We start from the raw sequence: 17,488 nt of genomic DNA, 5'->3' as shown, positions 1-17,488 counted from the left end.
TATATATAATCGAAGCACTTTATTGATTTTGTTACGTCCGTCTATGCACACAAACCATGCCATATGAAATTTACATAAATTAATATTGAGACCTTTGATCGCATGTAGAATCGCAAAATGTTGAATGACTTGATGCGTCACGTAATTAAACGGATTGATTCACAAGTCCTAAGCCCCCATGTGTCAATCATGATGATCACATTAGCTGATGATGCAAGAACCAAATATTCTCTTCACTCCACAAATTCTCCATGGAGTCACCGCCACCTGTTAAGCCATATCTTCCTTGCTCCATGCCTTGCATATCCACTCCATGCTGGTCCCAATCCCATGACACCGAATCATTTTCCGGGTATGAGCATGCCCCGTTTTGCATATAGTGACTACAGGGTGGGTTTTGAGAATTTGTCAGGTCCGACCCGGAAGAAACCTGGGCATCCAAGGAGTCTGAGTAAGTACAGCTACCCGATATATCGGGCATGAAATTCGGGCCGATCAAATCCGACCCGGATTCACTTGCAGCAACTGGGATGTCAATCTGGCTGGAATGGTAAGTGGGAGTGCTGATGATGGGTTGATCCACGGGAGATTCGGATTCAGCCTGGATCCTTTCAATTAGCCGGGGTATCCAAGCATAACGCATGGTGTCTCGAAATTGTTTGCTATTAACATCACATTTAAGCTGCTTTGCCTGCTTCTGGACTCTGGTTCTCCAGTAGTTTTTTATCTCGTTGTCCGTTCTGCCTGGTAACTGCTGTGCTATTTTCGACCACCTTAAATGTTTTAAGAAGAAACAGATATTAATTAGTGTAAGCTAGCGCTCCTCTTAGCAAAACAAATCATGCAGTAATTATATCGCAAGGAGTAGCCGAATATATATACCTGTTGCCCCAGTGAGAATGGAGTTGAAGAATCAGGAGCTGCTCTTGAAGGGTTATATTCCCACGTCTAACATTTGGGCGCAAGTAGTTTAACCATCTTAATCTGCAGCTTTTACCTGTCCGCTTCAGCCCTGCAAATGTTTATAATCAGCACTAAAATCAAATAAGAACTGGTAAAATACTTATGCCTGTGAAAATTCTGATGCTGGGAAAGCAAGTCCTTTCAAATATTTCTAATATTAACCTGCACAGCGAGCAGCAGTATTCCATTGACCTTCACCATGGTTAGTAATGTAATGAGCAAGCAAGGAGTCTTCTTCAACTGTCCATGGTCCCTTCCTCGTGCCCATATCCTGATCTTCAGTACTTGCTAGACCATGCTTTCTTACTCGAGCATCCATTTCTTACTAATAAAAGTAAGGATTTTGCAAGAGAGAGAGAGAGAGAGAGAGAGAGAGATTGGAGTTTTGGGTTTTGGGTAGTATGAGAGAGGGGGGGGGGGGGGATTCTAGTGTGGATTAGTCTTGAAGGACAATTGATCATAGATAAGGGAGTATTATATATAGAGTGTGGCCAAGTGGAAAAAAACCGAGGGAGAGCAAATTTAATTACTAATATTATAATCTATTTTTCAACTAGATTAGCATGTTTGGTCCAACGCGTAACTAGTTAACTATCATGCTTAGGTCAACTTTACTATTGTATAAATTATAAAGTTTTCTTATCTTTTTTAGAATATCCTTACGTATGGAGTTTGACCCCTTGACTTTTCAACATTTCTAACAGATGCACACTGGCACAAGTTGGAGGGTATTGTCATATGATGAAAACCATGGTCCAAAGATGATTTGTTTTTGTGCGTGTGAAGCATTCTAAGATGAGTGCTGAGTGCTACCCTTTTTTAAGATGTCAAGATCATCATCGTCCTTTGTTTTTTTTTTCATTTTCTTTTTCAAGGTGTTCGGATGTCTTGCAATTAATGTTTTGCAACATGTGACGATGATGACAACCCATGGTTTCAACGAGGATTATACATTTGTGTGACCGACCACTATATCAAGCTCCTTAGCCTCTGGTGCTTCAAGATAGTGTCTCCCCTATCCACTGGGCACCGTGAAGAAACCGCACTGTTCCAAAAAAATTGTTTGCTGCTGAAAAAACCAAAATCAAGAAGCAGGTGAAAGAAAGGATTCCAAAAAATTGAGTTTATTATAACTGTCTGAGTTCTTATAGTTTTGTCAAAGCTAATTAATTAACTAATTCCTATGATAATAATTACATGATTCTTTGATTAGTTTACGTTCATCATCTTCATTCAAGTGGTTTTTTTTAAAAAAAAGTACTTTCTTTTCTCATCAGTTTTTACCATTTTTCCACTTCACTTTTCCTTCTCCTACTTTTTTTTCTCAAGGATGAAAAAAATAAAATTAAGAACAAACACAAAATTAGCAAAGAAAACTAAGTTATAAGTGAATCTAAAAATATTCAGATTCAACACATATGTACATATTAAAATTACCATTTTACTATTTTACTCTTATAAAAAAAAATCAATTAACTATTTATTAAGGGTGAAATTGTATTCACCACAAATTTATTAAGGAAGATTCAATGCGTCCCTAGACATATTGTATTCACCACAAATAGTACAATTACCATTTTACTCTTATATAAAAAAAATCAATTAACTATTTATTAAGGGTGAAATTGTTTTTTCCACAATGTTAATTAGTTATTATAAAATTAATAAAAAATAATTTGTTCTTTTAACTTTTTTATTCACAACAAAATGATTAAATTACTTTTAAAAGTAAAAATTATTTATCTGGAGCCTAGGGTCTTTTCTTTTACATTTCCCCTTTTAAGCATAAGAAAATCATTAAATTACCTTTAAAACTTCTTTAACTAGCATCCAATAGCTTTTTTTTGTATTTTTATCATGATTTTTTAATAATAATTAAATTTACTTAGGGATAATTTGGTCTTTAAATAAATATAAATATAATTTAAAAAGAAAAAGTTGCTAGCATGTGGATTGCGCTAGCATGTGGAAAGTTCCTGCACTATTTGTATGGTGTGTGATGAGGTATTCACTGCCAACGGTAACTTTCATGGCGGTGTTCGAATCATCTTGGTAGCCCTTCCATCACTAGGAGGTCTATGTGGCATACGAATCTCCGGTTTGGCATCGACAACCTTTCTTTTTCTTATTTCTTTTTTTTCTCTCTCCTCCTCGACTTCCATATCCGACCCTTCAAATTTTCAAAGTAGACCTTTAATTTGTTTTTTCTTCTGATTTGGTCCCTCTTATTTTAATTACTATTTTTTTATTTGAAATAATTTATAAAATTGAAAACTTTTCAATTTCATCATCTTTAGATTTTTTTATTTGTCAAATTTGATCACTATTCTTTTGATTGTTTTTTTTAATCATTTTCTTAATTGAATTTATTTTTCAATTTCATCTCTTAACATGTGATTTCGTTTTACTTTTATGTCAAATTTTTTCTTTATTTTTTTAATTGCTAGTTTTTTAATTTTTCATCATTTTTTATTGAAACTTTCTTTTTGAAAATAATTCCCCAACATTTTGTTGATCAAGAATTTGACTTCATGATTGTTTTAGGCTTGCCTTCTATGGAGTAATCCTCGCCTTTGGATATGGATCACAAGTTTGAAAGGTTAGCTCGGGTTGACTCAAGTATTTTTTTAGGTTTTTTTTTTTTAAATTGATTTTTTTTTAATTTCATTCTTCAATACTGGATTTCTAGGGATCAAGCTTAATTAATTATTATTTTTTATGAGATTATCTTGATCTTATATGTCAGTCATGGATTTAGCGGGTTAACTTGAGTTATTTGTTTTGTTTGATTTTTTTGTTGTTATTGTCCTTTTTGTTTTACCATATTATTAATTAAATTAACTGATGTTATTAGATCCAGTTTAGTCAATAATTTAATTTTTAGAGTTTTTTTTTATAAAAAAAACACTATTATCACCCAGCATCCTTTTATTTACATTAAAAAATTTTCATAATGATTTTCACTGTATCTTCCTCATTATAGAAATGACAGTATGAAAATTACGTGGGAGATTTGGTTTTGTGGAATTGTTTATTTGTTTGTTAGATTATTGGGTTTTGAGTTTCTACTGTTAATTGTTGGAATTTGCACAGTCCAGATGTGAAAATGATGGTGTTGGAGGTTGTGCTGACATTTTTTTTTATTGGTGTGATGATGATAGTGTATTTAATCTTGTTGGTAAAATTATGTGGAAAAAATTGGTAAATGTTGGTTAAATGTGGGGAAAAAAATAGAAATGCAGAAAGTGGTGGAATTATGTAAGTTTTGGTGTTTTAAATAATCTTGTTATACTTAAATTTAATTATTACAATGATGTTAGTGTGTTTAATTATGATGGTGAAATTATGTGGAATAAATTTGTTAATATTGGTTATGTAGGTGAAATGTGAGAAAATAAAAAATATAGAAATTGATGAACCTGTGTAAATCTTGGGTGTTTAAAATAATATAGTATACTCATTGAGTTTATAATTTAAATGGTTATTTATTTGAGGTCTTGATTGATATATTTTGTAAAAGGATGATGAGGTATTTGATTAAATTAGTATATTTCTCTCACCTTTTTATTTATAGAAATCTTGTATCAGTTGGTTGGATTTCCTAGTGAACTTGAAAAATAAGCTCCTCCAAGCAGTAAATTTTCTTCCACCTTAGTTAATTTCCTCCCAAGCCAAATTTGAGATTACAATTAGGTTGATAATAGTATTCACGGGATTAATGAAATGTTAGTCTAACAGTCAAGATATTATTATATCCCTGCAAAAATAAGAACACAAGTTCGATCCACAAAAAACACGGGAGAAACAACCACGAATCCCAAACAGAACTAGTCTCATCCTTTAAAAGGGTATAAGAATACCCGAGTAAGAACTAAAAAAATAATATCCACTGGTTAATTCACTTTAAATTAAGTGCATAATCTATCTATCCATCCTCCCAAAAGGCTATAATATTTGAAGCTTTTGGCACAAATTGATGAAATTCGACATAGTAAGCCATGTATCATTTGCGAGTGCATTAAAGGCTGAAGAACTTTCTAAAGTATGATTGAATGAAGTCTCATTAGGAATGATTCTAGGCCTAAATTTAATTAATCTAATTACTCCCCAGGGGGGACAGGTACAAGAATAAAAGACCAACAAAGAAAAGAACAGATTCTCTCCTTTTGACACGTATCCAATGTCTCAACTTTTGTCTTCCAGAACCCCTACTTTCCACAGCTACGAATTCCTTCAGCACCATACATATATCCCATATATGGCTGTGAACGACTACAAGTCCATTAGGGATTTAATTATAGTACTGAAAGTTCCTTGTTAAGATACATCACGGGCTGGAATGTTTTTCTTTCTGTGTTTTAAAAATATTTTTATTTTTTTATAATTTTAAATTATTTTAATGTATTTATATTTAAAATATATTAAAACAACCACGGTTACAATTTTAAACATTATCTTAATATTATATGAACACTTATATCATGCGCTAGATAGATTGTCGAGCTTTATTGATTCTATGAAACATAAACTTTGTATAACATTTGACTGAAGAAATGGTGAAAAACTAAATTAAATCGAGAAAGAAAGAAGAAGAAGAAAGAACAAAAGGGTCAAAAAGCAATATTGTCGATCGAATAGAACATTAGTTACCCGATAATGGGTGTGGTAGAAAATTCCCCAAAAAGATTAAGGGAGGAATAAATCCAAAGGACTTGCTCGCCTTTAGTCTTCGTTATTGTGGCACTAGTTCCTTTTGATCCGTCAAAAGGAAGATCACCTTCTCTACCATGAGTTCCATGCATTAGATGGTTTAATTAATTTCCAAAGAGCACGTCCAATTAAATCTCTGGAGGAAAAAACATCTTAGAATCTAAAGCTACTTGTACTCCTGATCATCCAAGGTGTTTTAGCTTTGTCCACTCAATTTGTTTCTTTCAGGATCATGTCAAAAATACATGCATCAATTATTAATATATGCACATTTAGGTTTATTCTTGATTAAAAGAAATTAGTTGAACTAAAGGATATATATCCAGTTTTTATTAAACTATACGTGGGTCATTAATATTGAACCACCATAGAACTAATTAAGGTTATATTGTTGGGATATCCAGTAATTTTGACCATATCTTTGAACGTCTAATTAAGAACTTATATAACGAATATATATATATATATATATATATATATATATATATATATATATATATATATATATTTTACACCAAAGTCTCACCAACATGTAAGAAAGAGATAGATGCATGCTTTCCGAATTAAAAAGAGATCGGTTTCAAAAAACAAGAAAAAAAAAAAGAGATCGATGCTTGTCCAAATATTCACAATAAAATTCCCATTCTGCATTTGCTTTTATAATGGATTTAGGACCTAGGTTTGTCGTTTTTTTTTTAGATTAACGTGAATATCCGGGTCAGTTTATGTGCACCTCAACTAATCTTAAAGATCTTGAAGTTAACGATCATGTAAGCATCTAGTGGTCCTGAGGTTTATAGGAATTGAACTGATGATTTTTAAAAATCAAATCTAGAATCTGATCAGTTAAGTTATATATTTTGAGATTTGGATCGGGCTACTTTCCTACTTAGGGTTAGGATATGACCAATGATAAAATCACGTGTGGGTATAGGATATAGGAAGATCGAACAGTAGGGGAAAATTGCTTTTACCTGTTGCAAATGGTGGTCACGACTTGGTGCTCTGTTCAGGAGCAACAAAGCGAGAGTTATTAGTTTGTTTTTAATAATTAAGAATTTTTTTATTTAAAAAAAATTAAATTGATATTTTTTATGTTTGAAAAACAATTTGTTACATTTTCAAATTAAAATTTTTTCGACAAGTATCTTAAAAACACTCGAAACAGAATACCAAACCATAATTCAATGAAAACGAAATGCAACGAATCAAACATGCTTAAAGAGAAAAAGGATAGGGGAAAGGGTTAATTTTGACAACCATGATGCTGTATTCCTGGCGAGTTACAGTAAATGAGCTAGCTAGGTAACTTTCCTTCAGACCAAAAGCATCAATTATGTCGGGATTTTTCATCAAATTCGTTTAAATATTCCACCCAGAGAAAGAGGGATTTGTTGCAAAAAAATTATCACAGTAATTGAAAATTTTTTACGGGATAACATGATTTGAAAAAAAATTAGTAAAATAATATTCTTTTACCTTATCATTTTAAAAACACAATATTTCTTAAATGTTTTAAAATAATTATGATGTTTTAAAAGAACAATAACTTAGCATGTTTTGTTTCAGAAATGCCACATGTGATGAAAAATAATTCTAAAGTAACTGAGTCTGCATCATTGAGTGTATACTACCTTAAGAAAACAAAATAAGTTGGTTACAGTAGCCGGGACCTTCTCTCCTTACCATTAGTCTCGTATGTTTTACATTATAGGCAGTAGTGTGGTTTTAGTTTTACACTAGAAAGAATATTAATTTGGTGCACAGAGAGAATGAAGTTCCATGTCTTGAAAAGACTAAAAATATGTTGAGGGAAGATTAATTAATTTGTTGCTGAAAATATGAAAAGATTGCCATTTGAGAGAGAGAGAGAGAGAGAGAATGAAGTTTTGGAATTGAAAATTAGCAAGTTTTCAAGGAAGGTGATTGGAAGTGTGGAATTTGAAAGGCAGTCAAAATGGTCTGTTTATTTTTAAAAATATTTAATTTTTTTATTTTAAATTTTTTTATGATGTTTTCAAATTATTTTAATATACTGATGTCAAAAATAATATTTTTAAAATAAAAAATATATATTATTTTAATATATTTTTAAATAAAAATCACTTAAACAAAAAACTACAACCATATTAAATAAACAAAAAACAAAAATGATTCACATAATTATAAACAAACAATAATCCAAAGTCTTCTTCTTTTTCTCTCATCTCTATGTTGGATTTGCTTGTTTGAGAAGACAAACACGTTAATTTAATTGATGGTGTAGTTATAAATCATAATATCAAATAAATTTTAATTATATGTGGCATGAATTAAATTGATCTTAAAAGTTACAAATCATAATAGTAATTAATTTTTAAGGTTCAAAACATAATATTAATTATATATTGAATTTCTGATATGTTGTATTTCTGAATTGCGAGATTAAAAAATATGTTATTTCACTTAATTTTTTTATTTTTGTGTAAATTTATTATTAATTTTTAATTTATATGCTAATTATCCGAGAAAAAGCAGCTACCCATGTATTGGAATATACATATTAACTCCCAATTTCCAAAGTTCATAAGATGAACTATCAATTGGTACAGGGCAAGCTTGCTATTTAATCGTAAACTTTGGGCCTCAAGACATGTCCATATCCATTAGCACGTGCTTAGATGAAGGACCACGACTACACCTTAATTGCAACTCAGTAATTATGAATTTCATTTTCATGTGACAAGTCACAAACGAACTAGCACCCCCAAATTCTTGGTACTGGCCTCCTGGTATTGCAACACAGTATGTTTTTTTTTCCAGTTTACTTGTTTCAGTCCCTGGAAAATGATAAATCTTTTCTAAAAGTTTGAGCCTTGGGAAAACGAGGATGACGTCGATGAGGCGACGTCATCAGAGCTGAGCTGGGGCCAAGGGCATTTCAGTTGACAAATTGTTGAAGCTGTGGATAAGATTCGTTGTTGTTTAAAGTTAAACAGGATTAGCTGGGAAACGTCCGACTATCTTTATTATTCTCAGCTTGCAGCAGTCAAGGATTCTGAGGCATCTCAGAGTCGCACTGACACCAACTAGGAGGACACATTTTTATAGCATTCTTTATTGTATTGTATCTCGTTTATCGTAGCTCCCTTTTATTTGCAAGTAACTTGGATGAATGAAGAGGCAAAAGTTTGTCAGGCCTCTTGTGAAAATCTCGTTGATGTCAACTAGTAAAGTCTCAACAAATTATCAAAACCATGCTCTTAGGCTCGACTATGAATGTCAAGATAAAGAGAAGGCGATGTCAAGAGCCCCAAATGAACAAGCCAACCCCGAGAAATACCCCACGCCCCGCACAAAAAAACAGGAGGAGAACTAGAACAGAATTTCTTGCCAAGAAAGCTCCAACTACTGCGAGCATATTCGTGTAAATTAAATTGACTTTGAAAGTCTTAACACCGCAATTAGTGCCTAAAACCATTACATTTTCACAGAAGTTCGGTTTATTCAGTCCACCACTAACTCCATTATTCGTTCGCTGTATGTAACCCCACCAAAACCAAATTTGCCTTTAATTCTTTTTAAAAGCTGTACAACATTAATAGCCTATGATCCTTTTTTTTTCTTTCTTTCTTTTAAGGAACTTTAAAGTGGCTGCCATAAGGTAAGACCTCTTAGGCTGACTCAGTAAAGAAGAATCATAGTGTTTCATGAATAAATCCCTTGACATGCATTCAAGTGAATGAGATTTTGGAAACAATCCATTTTGGAAACTAAGATGTTTAATGCTAGCTAAAAACTCTTTGAGAATCACAGAACAATTGTCATCTGTATTCTTCATTAACTGTAAATGAGTTAGTGAATTGATTTCCTGTCCAACCAAGATAGATCTCTCTTGCTGACAGCCATATTCAGAGAATTTCAATATGGTATTCATGTCTTGAATGCATAAGAACGAGTGGCAAACAACAGTACAGTTAATGACACTTTTTGATTAAAGAAAAGATGAATTTGGAAAACCTTTTGCAGCTTCTTTGTTCTCTCTATCTTTACATATATCTCTCGAACTGTCTATGTGTATTTTAAAAAATAAAAGGGATTTAGAAATTCCAAAAATGACTGTACTGTGGTACTTACCCGCAATTGGCCATCACAGAAACAGAAAGATGTGAAATATCTGGATAATTTCTGTTTAGACAACTTACACTGCACCAAGTGCAGACCGTATGGAAGATGTGAAATGAGACGCAAGAGCCTGGGATGCAAATCCTTGAATTTGCTTCTTGGCATCTGAATATGAACAGAGTACCCTTCAGTACAAGAAAAGAAAATCTAGTTTTTGACTGAAGCTTCAAAGTGGCTCTGCATAAGAATGCTTTAAAGAATTTTAATTGTTCACATAGTAACCAAAAAAAAAAAAACTACAGTAACATGAGGGTAAAATCATTCATGCTAATAATGTTAAGGAACTGATGCTGTGTGGTATCAAATTATAAACCAAGAACACAGACAAAGTCCACTCCACAAATGCAACTTCTAAACTGTAGTAATGCAGGCAAAACACTACTGTTTTGAGCGACATAGGATTTATTTCACCAAGTTCTTATGATGCAAGAGACAGCTCTTACTCTTCGTCAAAGGCAAGTAAAGATTGTATTCGTGACATGCTTATGAAAAATGTCTCTCACGGTTCTGGTGATCGCAGTAATACGTAACAATTTTCCCAATAAGCATAAATTTTAGGACAACTCGACTTGTCAGAACAGAATGGTATTTACTCTCAGTTGAAATCTGATCCCCAGCAGATGCTGCCAAAAGAAAAAAACATGGCAATATTGACACGATAAAACATTCCCAATATTGGCATAAAAGTTGGATAATACTGGCACAGAAAGTTTGAAATATCCAAACCTTTACGGCACTTGGTGAATCCAACAATGTTTGCTATGCCGAGGCTTGCACAAACAGCAACTACAAGGACATAATCAGCCTCAAACCTTTTAACGGAAAATATTCCAATGATGACCCAAGCAGCAGCCTATAATAATAAGAATCATGTAACGTGCCAGGCTAAGAGTGAAGAGAATCTAAGAGAAATGCATATGAGGTTTCCAGCCACAGGTAATTTATCTATTTTCATGAACTTAATGCAAACAGGACCCAGTACAAGCAGCAGGGCACCATGCTTGACGCTTACACGAAATTAACCAGATATTTTTTCATTTTTATTTCCTCTCCCAAGGTAGTCATGGGATAAACAATCAACTAAGTTTCTGTCCAAATACTAGGATGCCTCTATATATTGTGCCCTTCAAGAAATAGCACAACATTACTTCATTTCTCACCATATCAATCAACAGTTTTTTTGCCGTTGATCGCCCTCATCATATACAGCATGTTGAAACCATATTGCTCCGTACTATTGACAAATTCAAATTCTTTGTTCTTCACCCTCTCTTGCAGCCTTCAAGTTTTCATGTAATGCATAATATAAGCATATCTTACCACTCATCTACACCAACATCTCAACATAATAACAAAAGATCCCAACATTTTTTTATTTCTTGCGCACCTGGTATTAGGCAAAACATCACCAAAGTTTTATACTTAAATGAGATGCATAAAATCAGAGCATAAGACAACAAGTATCTCTACTCTATTTTATAGCAATTCAGATATCTAAGAATTTTGGTATGCTCCTAGGATTTTTACTGGCAACAAAAATAACTTCACCCGTCATTCTAAGAAGAACCATGAGTATGTTATGGGTTATACGCAACAGCCATCGAATTTTTATTTACTCACATGCACATTAAGGAATAATGTCCACCAAAATAGCCAAGAATCCTTCTTGTTCAGACGAGCCAATGACTGACTGCATCAAAGAAAAGGAAAAACATGAGATGCACAGAATCAATGAACATTAAAAACAAATTGTTGTTGTTGTTGTAGAAACCATTTAACTTAAAAAATTAGTATCATGTTTGAAGTTGAAACCTGACACTCTCACCCTGCTCATTCCACCATCTAAGCGCAACTAAAATCCAAAAATCAAGGGCAGCAAGAAAAACCATGACCACAAAAATGATGACAAAGCTGTCAAAAAAATAGGGCTGAAAGTATGTAGAAGTCTAAAATAGTTAATTACAGGGAGGTGTAGATTCTTCAAACAAAAATTACAGAGATGTACTGACCTGGAAGAGGACTTGAAAGAAACATGTCTTTGGATTCGCATAGGTTTCTCTCATAATCAGATCCATTATTTGCAACAGTGTAAAGAAACGTCATGATCTGAGAAATGAACACAGTAAAGATGATAAATCCATTTGAGAAGATTTTGTGATCTTTCGTGTAGGTGATTTTACTTTACTATAGGAATTCAGTTCAGATTTTAGGACATTGAATCAACATCAACATCAGCATTCGCTGACCTGCTGTTATTAGCCTTTTGAGTTGATTTTGTGCAGCATGGAACAATAGGAAGAAAAGGAGAACAGTGAAGGCTTTTATAAATTTTGATTAAATATTTCATTAAATATTTTTAATCACCTTGTTGATATGGATGTATATGTATAAAATTAGGTGAAGCTCCTCTGTCACGGATACAATAAAGAAAACAAACTATTTCATTTTAAGGAGAAGGAAATAGATTGAAGTTCGTTCGTGGTTTCTACAGTAAGATGGACTGAAATTAAAAGCATTCATGCGCTTGATTTTATGTTTATCACTATATTGTTTTTTAAAGATGATACTATTCTCATTATATTACAATTACATTACAAAATATATTAAAACATTTAGAGAATTCAATGTAGCAGTGAAATTTACGTCCTCAAACTTTTTTTTTATTTCAACCTTTTCTACCCAATTTGATAATCAATTTGTTAAAATTTGTCAATGATATACAAAATTCAAACAAAGAGGACCATAGTGTAAAACAAAAAGAAATCGCATGACCAATTTAAAGTTAAGAAAAAAGCTCATTTTCACCATCATACTTTTATTTTTCTTACATTTTAGTCCATGAATTAGAGAAAGGAGAGAGAAGATTGCTTGAAAACAATATAAACAAAGAAAGTTGTTAGTTTGTTCACTTTTCGATGAAGAAACTTATTGTTTTTTGTGTCAATGAGTTTCAATCGACGAGAGGAGTTTGATGGTGGTGAGTTTTTTCTATAAACATACATGAAAAAAAAAATCGAGTTTCATTTTGATATTTTTTATTTGATTCATTTTCATTTTTTTTGTGGTGAGTTTATAGTGTTTTGGGGTTGTTAAGTGGTTGAGGGAGGTTTTTATGATGTTTTAGATGAAAATAAGTTGAAAAATAAATTTTTAACCTAAAAAACTTTATTTATTGAATTTCTGTTGCCTGATTTTTCTTTTTAAAAAAATCAGGTGCAGATGATATGTTGTCCACTCTTCAACAAAAAAGAAAAAAAAAAGAAAAAAAAAGAATCTCTTGAATGAAGAATGCCTTGTAGAGCTCTTGTAGTGTATATATGCCTGGGCGAATTCCCGGACGTAAGTGGTTGCCATTGCCAAAGCAGGCCACCAATGTGCTCGACAGCAACCACACCCGTGGCACCTCTCATAGCCTGAATCCGCCATGGACCCCCACATAACCATTCATACTCTGGCACCAAAGCTTTATGCACACCTGTCTTTAATACTTTAATTTTATGGCTGACAATCTCGCTGTTAAAAGTTGATGTTGATTTACCCAGATACATCAATCTGATGCCATATAGCACACCTGATTGTTAGTTTATAGATATAACAGTTAATTATCTTGATGGCTCGACAAAGGAGAGCCTCAGAGCACAATCATAATCAAATTGGAGGCTCTAAATTGTTCAGTTACATTGACTTCGTAGCTGCCAGTCCAATCTAGAACCCTGAAAAAGCACCCAATTAATAACTAGAACACCAAGAGGCAAGGAAATTATATGAAGTAGTTATTAGTCGAGCAAGAGGTAAGGAAAATTCAAGACGATGATGTCAGGGCCCGAAATGAATTCAACAAGTGGCTCGAGAAGAGACAGATGCAGACAGCCACGAAGCCTTGTGGCATGGCAAAGGTCCGTGAGAATATGAAGCAGAAACTTGATGCGGTGGATCCATTTAAGCTCCAGACACGTTCCATGCAGTATTTTTATTTTTATTTTGTCCTTAGAGTTTCTTGTCTGTTTTGTTAATCTGTATAGGCATCACGTAATTTTGTGTAAACAGGACAAATTAAAGGGAAGCGATGGGTTGGCCTGTTATGCCTTAGTTTCATGTCATTCTTTCATGGCATTGTGGGGTGCGTTTTATTTCTTCTTTCAAATAGTGATGGCATTTGATAGAAGACCGATTGGGTAATGAGTGGTGTTTAATTTGTGACTAATAAAGGTGTCAACACCTTCCACGCTCCCCACAATCAATTGCATATTTATTTATATATGGATGCAAATGATCATCTCTTAGCTTTATTTTCTATGGAATCACCTTGTTTCTTTCCGCGATTATTTGGACAAAATTAGATAGGTTCTCATCATAATAATAAAAAATAAAAAAAATATCCAGCCGTTTAGGCAACCAAATCGCTGGAATTTTCAGCTCGATACCAATCCCGATCTGTCTAATCCTGCCCTAAGATACTATTATATATATATATATATATATATTTCAGAAATTATGCATACAAACTTTTCATGAACATAGTTTTTTCACACACTAACTTTTTTTTTATGCGAAGCATATATCATTTTATGTGCTAATGACACTACTCATTACTAATATTTCTACCAATGATATGCATGACACTACTTATCACTAACATTTCTATCAATGAAGTAAATGACACAAAAATCATGACAAGACACAATAACCAATAAGCCACCACAACTAGACAATGATGGCACACCAATTTCTTTACGAATAATTCGCTCTCCTTCTCCTTGAAGAAAGTCCAAGGTAAAATTTATTTCTTAGCATGACCACAAAGGTAAAATTTTCATATAAACATAGTCATAAAGGTAATAGTTATACAATAAGTGTTTCTCTCTCTCACTTTTACTGATTAAAGTATTCCAAACATGATAATGACCATCACCAATATTTCCATCTAAGGCACAACAACTATGACATTACACAGTAACCAACGATTCATCATGGCTAGCCAATACAAGGTTATGCCACCATAGGTCATAAAAGTTTTGGATATATAAATATACTTAATCACCAATCAAAATCCAAATCCCATTATTGGTCATAAAAGTCAGCAATACAAAGTTGTGCTATTATAGACTATAAAACCAACCATACAAGGCTATGCCATTTTAAACAACACAAGTTCTTGTCATTCTAAGTCACTCTAGTCCATACACTTTTTCTCTTCGTATATTTTTCTTTGTAAACCATACCTCTTTTACACTTGTTGACTTAAGTATAGGAGGGTCTCATATTCCAATATGAGACTTGTTCTACAGGAAAGCTCATGGACTCGCGATCAAGCCTAATAACACTAACCAACTAAATACAGATATAAAAAATCCAGTTTTTGTAAGAAGTTTTTTTTCTAACTTCATTAGATTTCTTGTTAATATACTTTAACATTGTTTTGACGCGACTTCGATCTTGAATATTGTACCTAATTTGTCATATTATTTTAAAGAGCGTAGAAAAATGTCTATTAACAAAAACTAAAGCATGTGGGGAAAACATTGTAGCCTTCCTCATAAAACACTATGAATTGTTATAGTATTTCTCCACATTGGCTTTTTCCCCTCTTTTATGTTGCTTGAACACATGGTATTCTTTTTTTCCTTTTCCTTTTGTTTTTCTTATTATGATTTTTTTTTAAATTATTTTTATCGATTTTATTTTTTAATATTGGAATAGTTGAGAATTTATTTTTGCAATTTGTTTCTTTTTATTTTATCTTTTTATGAGGTTAGCATGGTTTGCAAATTTATCAAGGTAACCCAGTTTACGCCGATTTATGGGTTTGGCGGGGTGTCTTTTTTTTCTCTTTTTTTAATTGAACACAATGATTTCTTTTTATGCAAATTTTTCATAGTATGTTTTTTCTTCTCATATAATAAAAAAAATACTTTTAGATAAAAACCATATTATTAAACTTTTAAAGTAACAAAAATTAAAGGCTATGGGAAAACCATTGTTCACCTACACCTATTGCATTGTGGATTACAATAGTAATCCATAATGTTATTCTTTCTTTTTTTTTCTTGAATTTTTTTATGATTTTTTTTTCAAATTTTTTTTGTCGATTTCATCTTTTAAAATTTGAATGGTTGAGAATTTGACGTCATAATTTGTTTCTTTTTATTTTGTCTTTATATGAGGTTAGTATGGTTTGCAAGTTTGCTAAGATAACTTAGATTGTCCTGATTTAAAGGTTTGGTAGGGTGTTTTTTTTTCTCCTTTTTAATTGAACTTGAAATTTTTATAGTCTATTTTTTCTTTTCATATAGTTACAAAAATAGTTTTAGAGAAAAACTGTATTATTAAATTTTATAAAGTAACAAAAATTCAAAGGTATGGGGAAACCATTGTTCACCCACACATATTGCATAATGGATTATAATAGTGATTTACAATGTTTTGTTTTTTTTTTTAATTTTTGCTATGATTTTTTTTCAAATTTATTTTTGATAATTTTATCTTTTAATATTGGAATGTTGATAATTTAGTTTTATAATTTATTTCTTTTTATTTTTTCTTTCTATAAGGTTAACATGGTTTGCAGATTTGTCAGGGTAACCCTGGTTGCCTTAGTTTACAAGTTTAGTGGAGTGTTTTTTTTTTAACTTGACTTTTTTTATTTTCTATTTTTTTCACATATAGTTAAAAAAAATCAATTACAAAAAAAATTCATGTTATTAAATTTTATAAAGTTCATGGATTTATTCATGGGTGTGGTTGGTTGACCTAGTTCGTGGGTATGACAAGTTTAACTTTTCTTTTAAATTAGTTTTTTTTTTCATCCTTAGATATTTGGTTAATTGAAAACTTAGTTTCATAATTGGTTTTGTTTCGTCTTTTATGAGGTTATCGCGATCTCAAAAAAACATTTCATTATTGGATTAGTAATGTTTGATTTTGCAATTGTCTATTTTTGTTATCATATAGTTAAATAAAAAGTAGTTTTGAAAAAAAAATTATAATCCTAGTGGAGTCCATAACTCAATTCACATGTTTAACATGCTAGTCCGGGTTACCAAATCACAGGTTTGATAAATTTACCCACTGACCGAATAATTTTTTTTTTTGGTCTTTTAATTGTTTTTTAATTATTTTTTTATTTCATCCTTCAATATTGAATTGGTTGGGAAATAGACTACATAATTATTATTATTATTATTTTGCTTTCTATAAAGATAATTGTCTCAAATAAGTATCTATTTTTAGGTTAGTGATCAATTTTATGAGCATCTATTTTTATCTTATAATTAAATAAAAAAAGTTATCGAACCCAATAATATCCATGACTCGGGTCGTGAGGGGATCGATGTTGATATAATATTTCATTGTCTCGACTATTTTTTAAAAAAAGTTGAAGTATTTTTAAAAGTTAAGTATGTTTTTACTAATCATAAAAGTTATATTTGAACTTATGAAATTAATTAATTTAAATTGAATTAATTTTTATATAATTTAATTAAAAACTCGAGTCATATAAAAAATTAAATTAGAAAATTTCAAAACTAACACTATTAATCTCAGATTTAATAATACTGTAAAAATTTCTCCACGCTATTAATGATTTTTTTATATTTAGAAAAACAATAGTACAACCCGCGAGTGTACAGGACAATAGACCAGCGCACAC

At 31.8% G+C, this 17,488-nt stretch overlaps 2 protein-coding genes across 10 annotated transcripts; both read right to left on the bottom strand.

The window, feature by feature from the left end:
• On the bottom strand, positions 1–1,382 carry LOC7455410 (transcription factor MYB108). The gene is made up of 3 exons (XM_002320242.4): positions 1,126–1,382; positions 883–1,012; positions 1–773 (listed from the first exon to the last, which is right to left on the bottom strand). Exons 1-3 carry the CDS (start codon positions 1,280–1,282, stop codon positions 197–199), a joined length of 864 nt encoding a protein of 287 aa, XP_002320278.3. The 5' UTR covers positions 1,283–1,382; the 3' UTR covers positions 1–196.
• An 8,180-nt stretch (positions 1,383–9,562) lies between these two features.
• On the bottom strand, positions 9,563–12,350 carry LOC7495199 (Golgi apparatus membrane protein-like protein ECHIDNA). Of its 9 annotated transcripts, XM_024584943.2 has the most exons (6): positions 12,202–12,350; positions 11,847–11,943; positions 11,650–11,689; positions 11,458–11,527; positions 10,564–10,690; positions 9,563–10,460 (listed from the first exon to the last, which is right to left on the bottom strand). In XM_024584943.2, exons 2-6 carry the CDS (start codon positions 11,938–11,940, stop codon positions 10,321–10,323), a joined length of 471 nt encoding a protein of 156 aa, XP_024440711.1. In that variant the 5' UTR covers positions 11,941–11,943; positions 12,202–12,350; the 3' UTR covers positions 9,563–10,320. The 9 variants fall into 9 exon arrangements, 5 of the variants coding, with proteins under 5 accessions (XP_024440711.1, XP_052302919.1, XP_024440710.1 ...); XR_002977723.2 differs by lacking the exon at positions 12,202–12,350 and having other exon boundaries at positions 10,998–11,527; positions 11,847–12,177; XM_052446959.1 differs by lacking the exon at positions 11,650–11,689.
• Positions 12,351–17,488: the final 5,138 nt, after the last annotated feature.

This window comes from Populus trichocarpa, chromosome 14 (assembly GCF_000002775.5).
Source record: "Populus trichocarpa isolate Nisqually-1 chromosome 14, P.trichocarpa_v4.1, whole genome shotgun sequence".
NCBI lineage: Eukaryota > Viridiplantae > Streptophyta > Magnoliopsida > Malpighiales > Salicaceae > Populus > Populus trichocarpa.
The sequence above is the reverse complement of the archived record's forward strand: the minus strand, read 5'-3'. Positions and strand labels throughout refer to the sequence as shown.

Excerpts from the sequence above, each read along its gene's own strand:
- LOC7455410 (XM_002320242.4), bottom strand. The coding sequence starts at position 1,282 with ATGGATGCTCGAGTAAGAAAGCATGGTCTAGCAAGTACTGAAGATCAG. Across the intron at positions 1,013-1,125 it reads TACTGCTGCTCGCTGTGCAG|GGCTGAAGCGGACAGGTAAA; the intron begins GTTAATATTAGA and ends AAACATTTGCAG. Across the intron at positions 774-882 it reads CATTCTCACTGGGGCAACAG|GTGGTCGAAAATAGCACAGC; the intron begins GTATATATATTC and ends AAAACATTTAAG.
- LOC7495199 (XM_024584943.2), bottom strand. The coding sequence starts at position 11,940 with ATGACGTTTCTTTACACTGTTGCAAATAATGGATCTGATTATGAGAGA. Across the intron at positions 11,690-11,846 it reads TCTTTCAAGTCCTCTTCCAG|TTGCGCTTAGATGGTGGAAT; the intron begins GTCAGTACATCT and ends TTTGGATTTTAG. Across the intron at positions 10,461-10,563 it reads ATTCACCAAGTGCCGTAAAG|CATCTGCTGGGGATCAGATT; the intron begins GTTTGGATATTT and ends TTCTTTTGGCAG.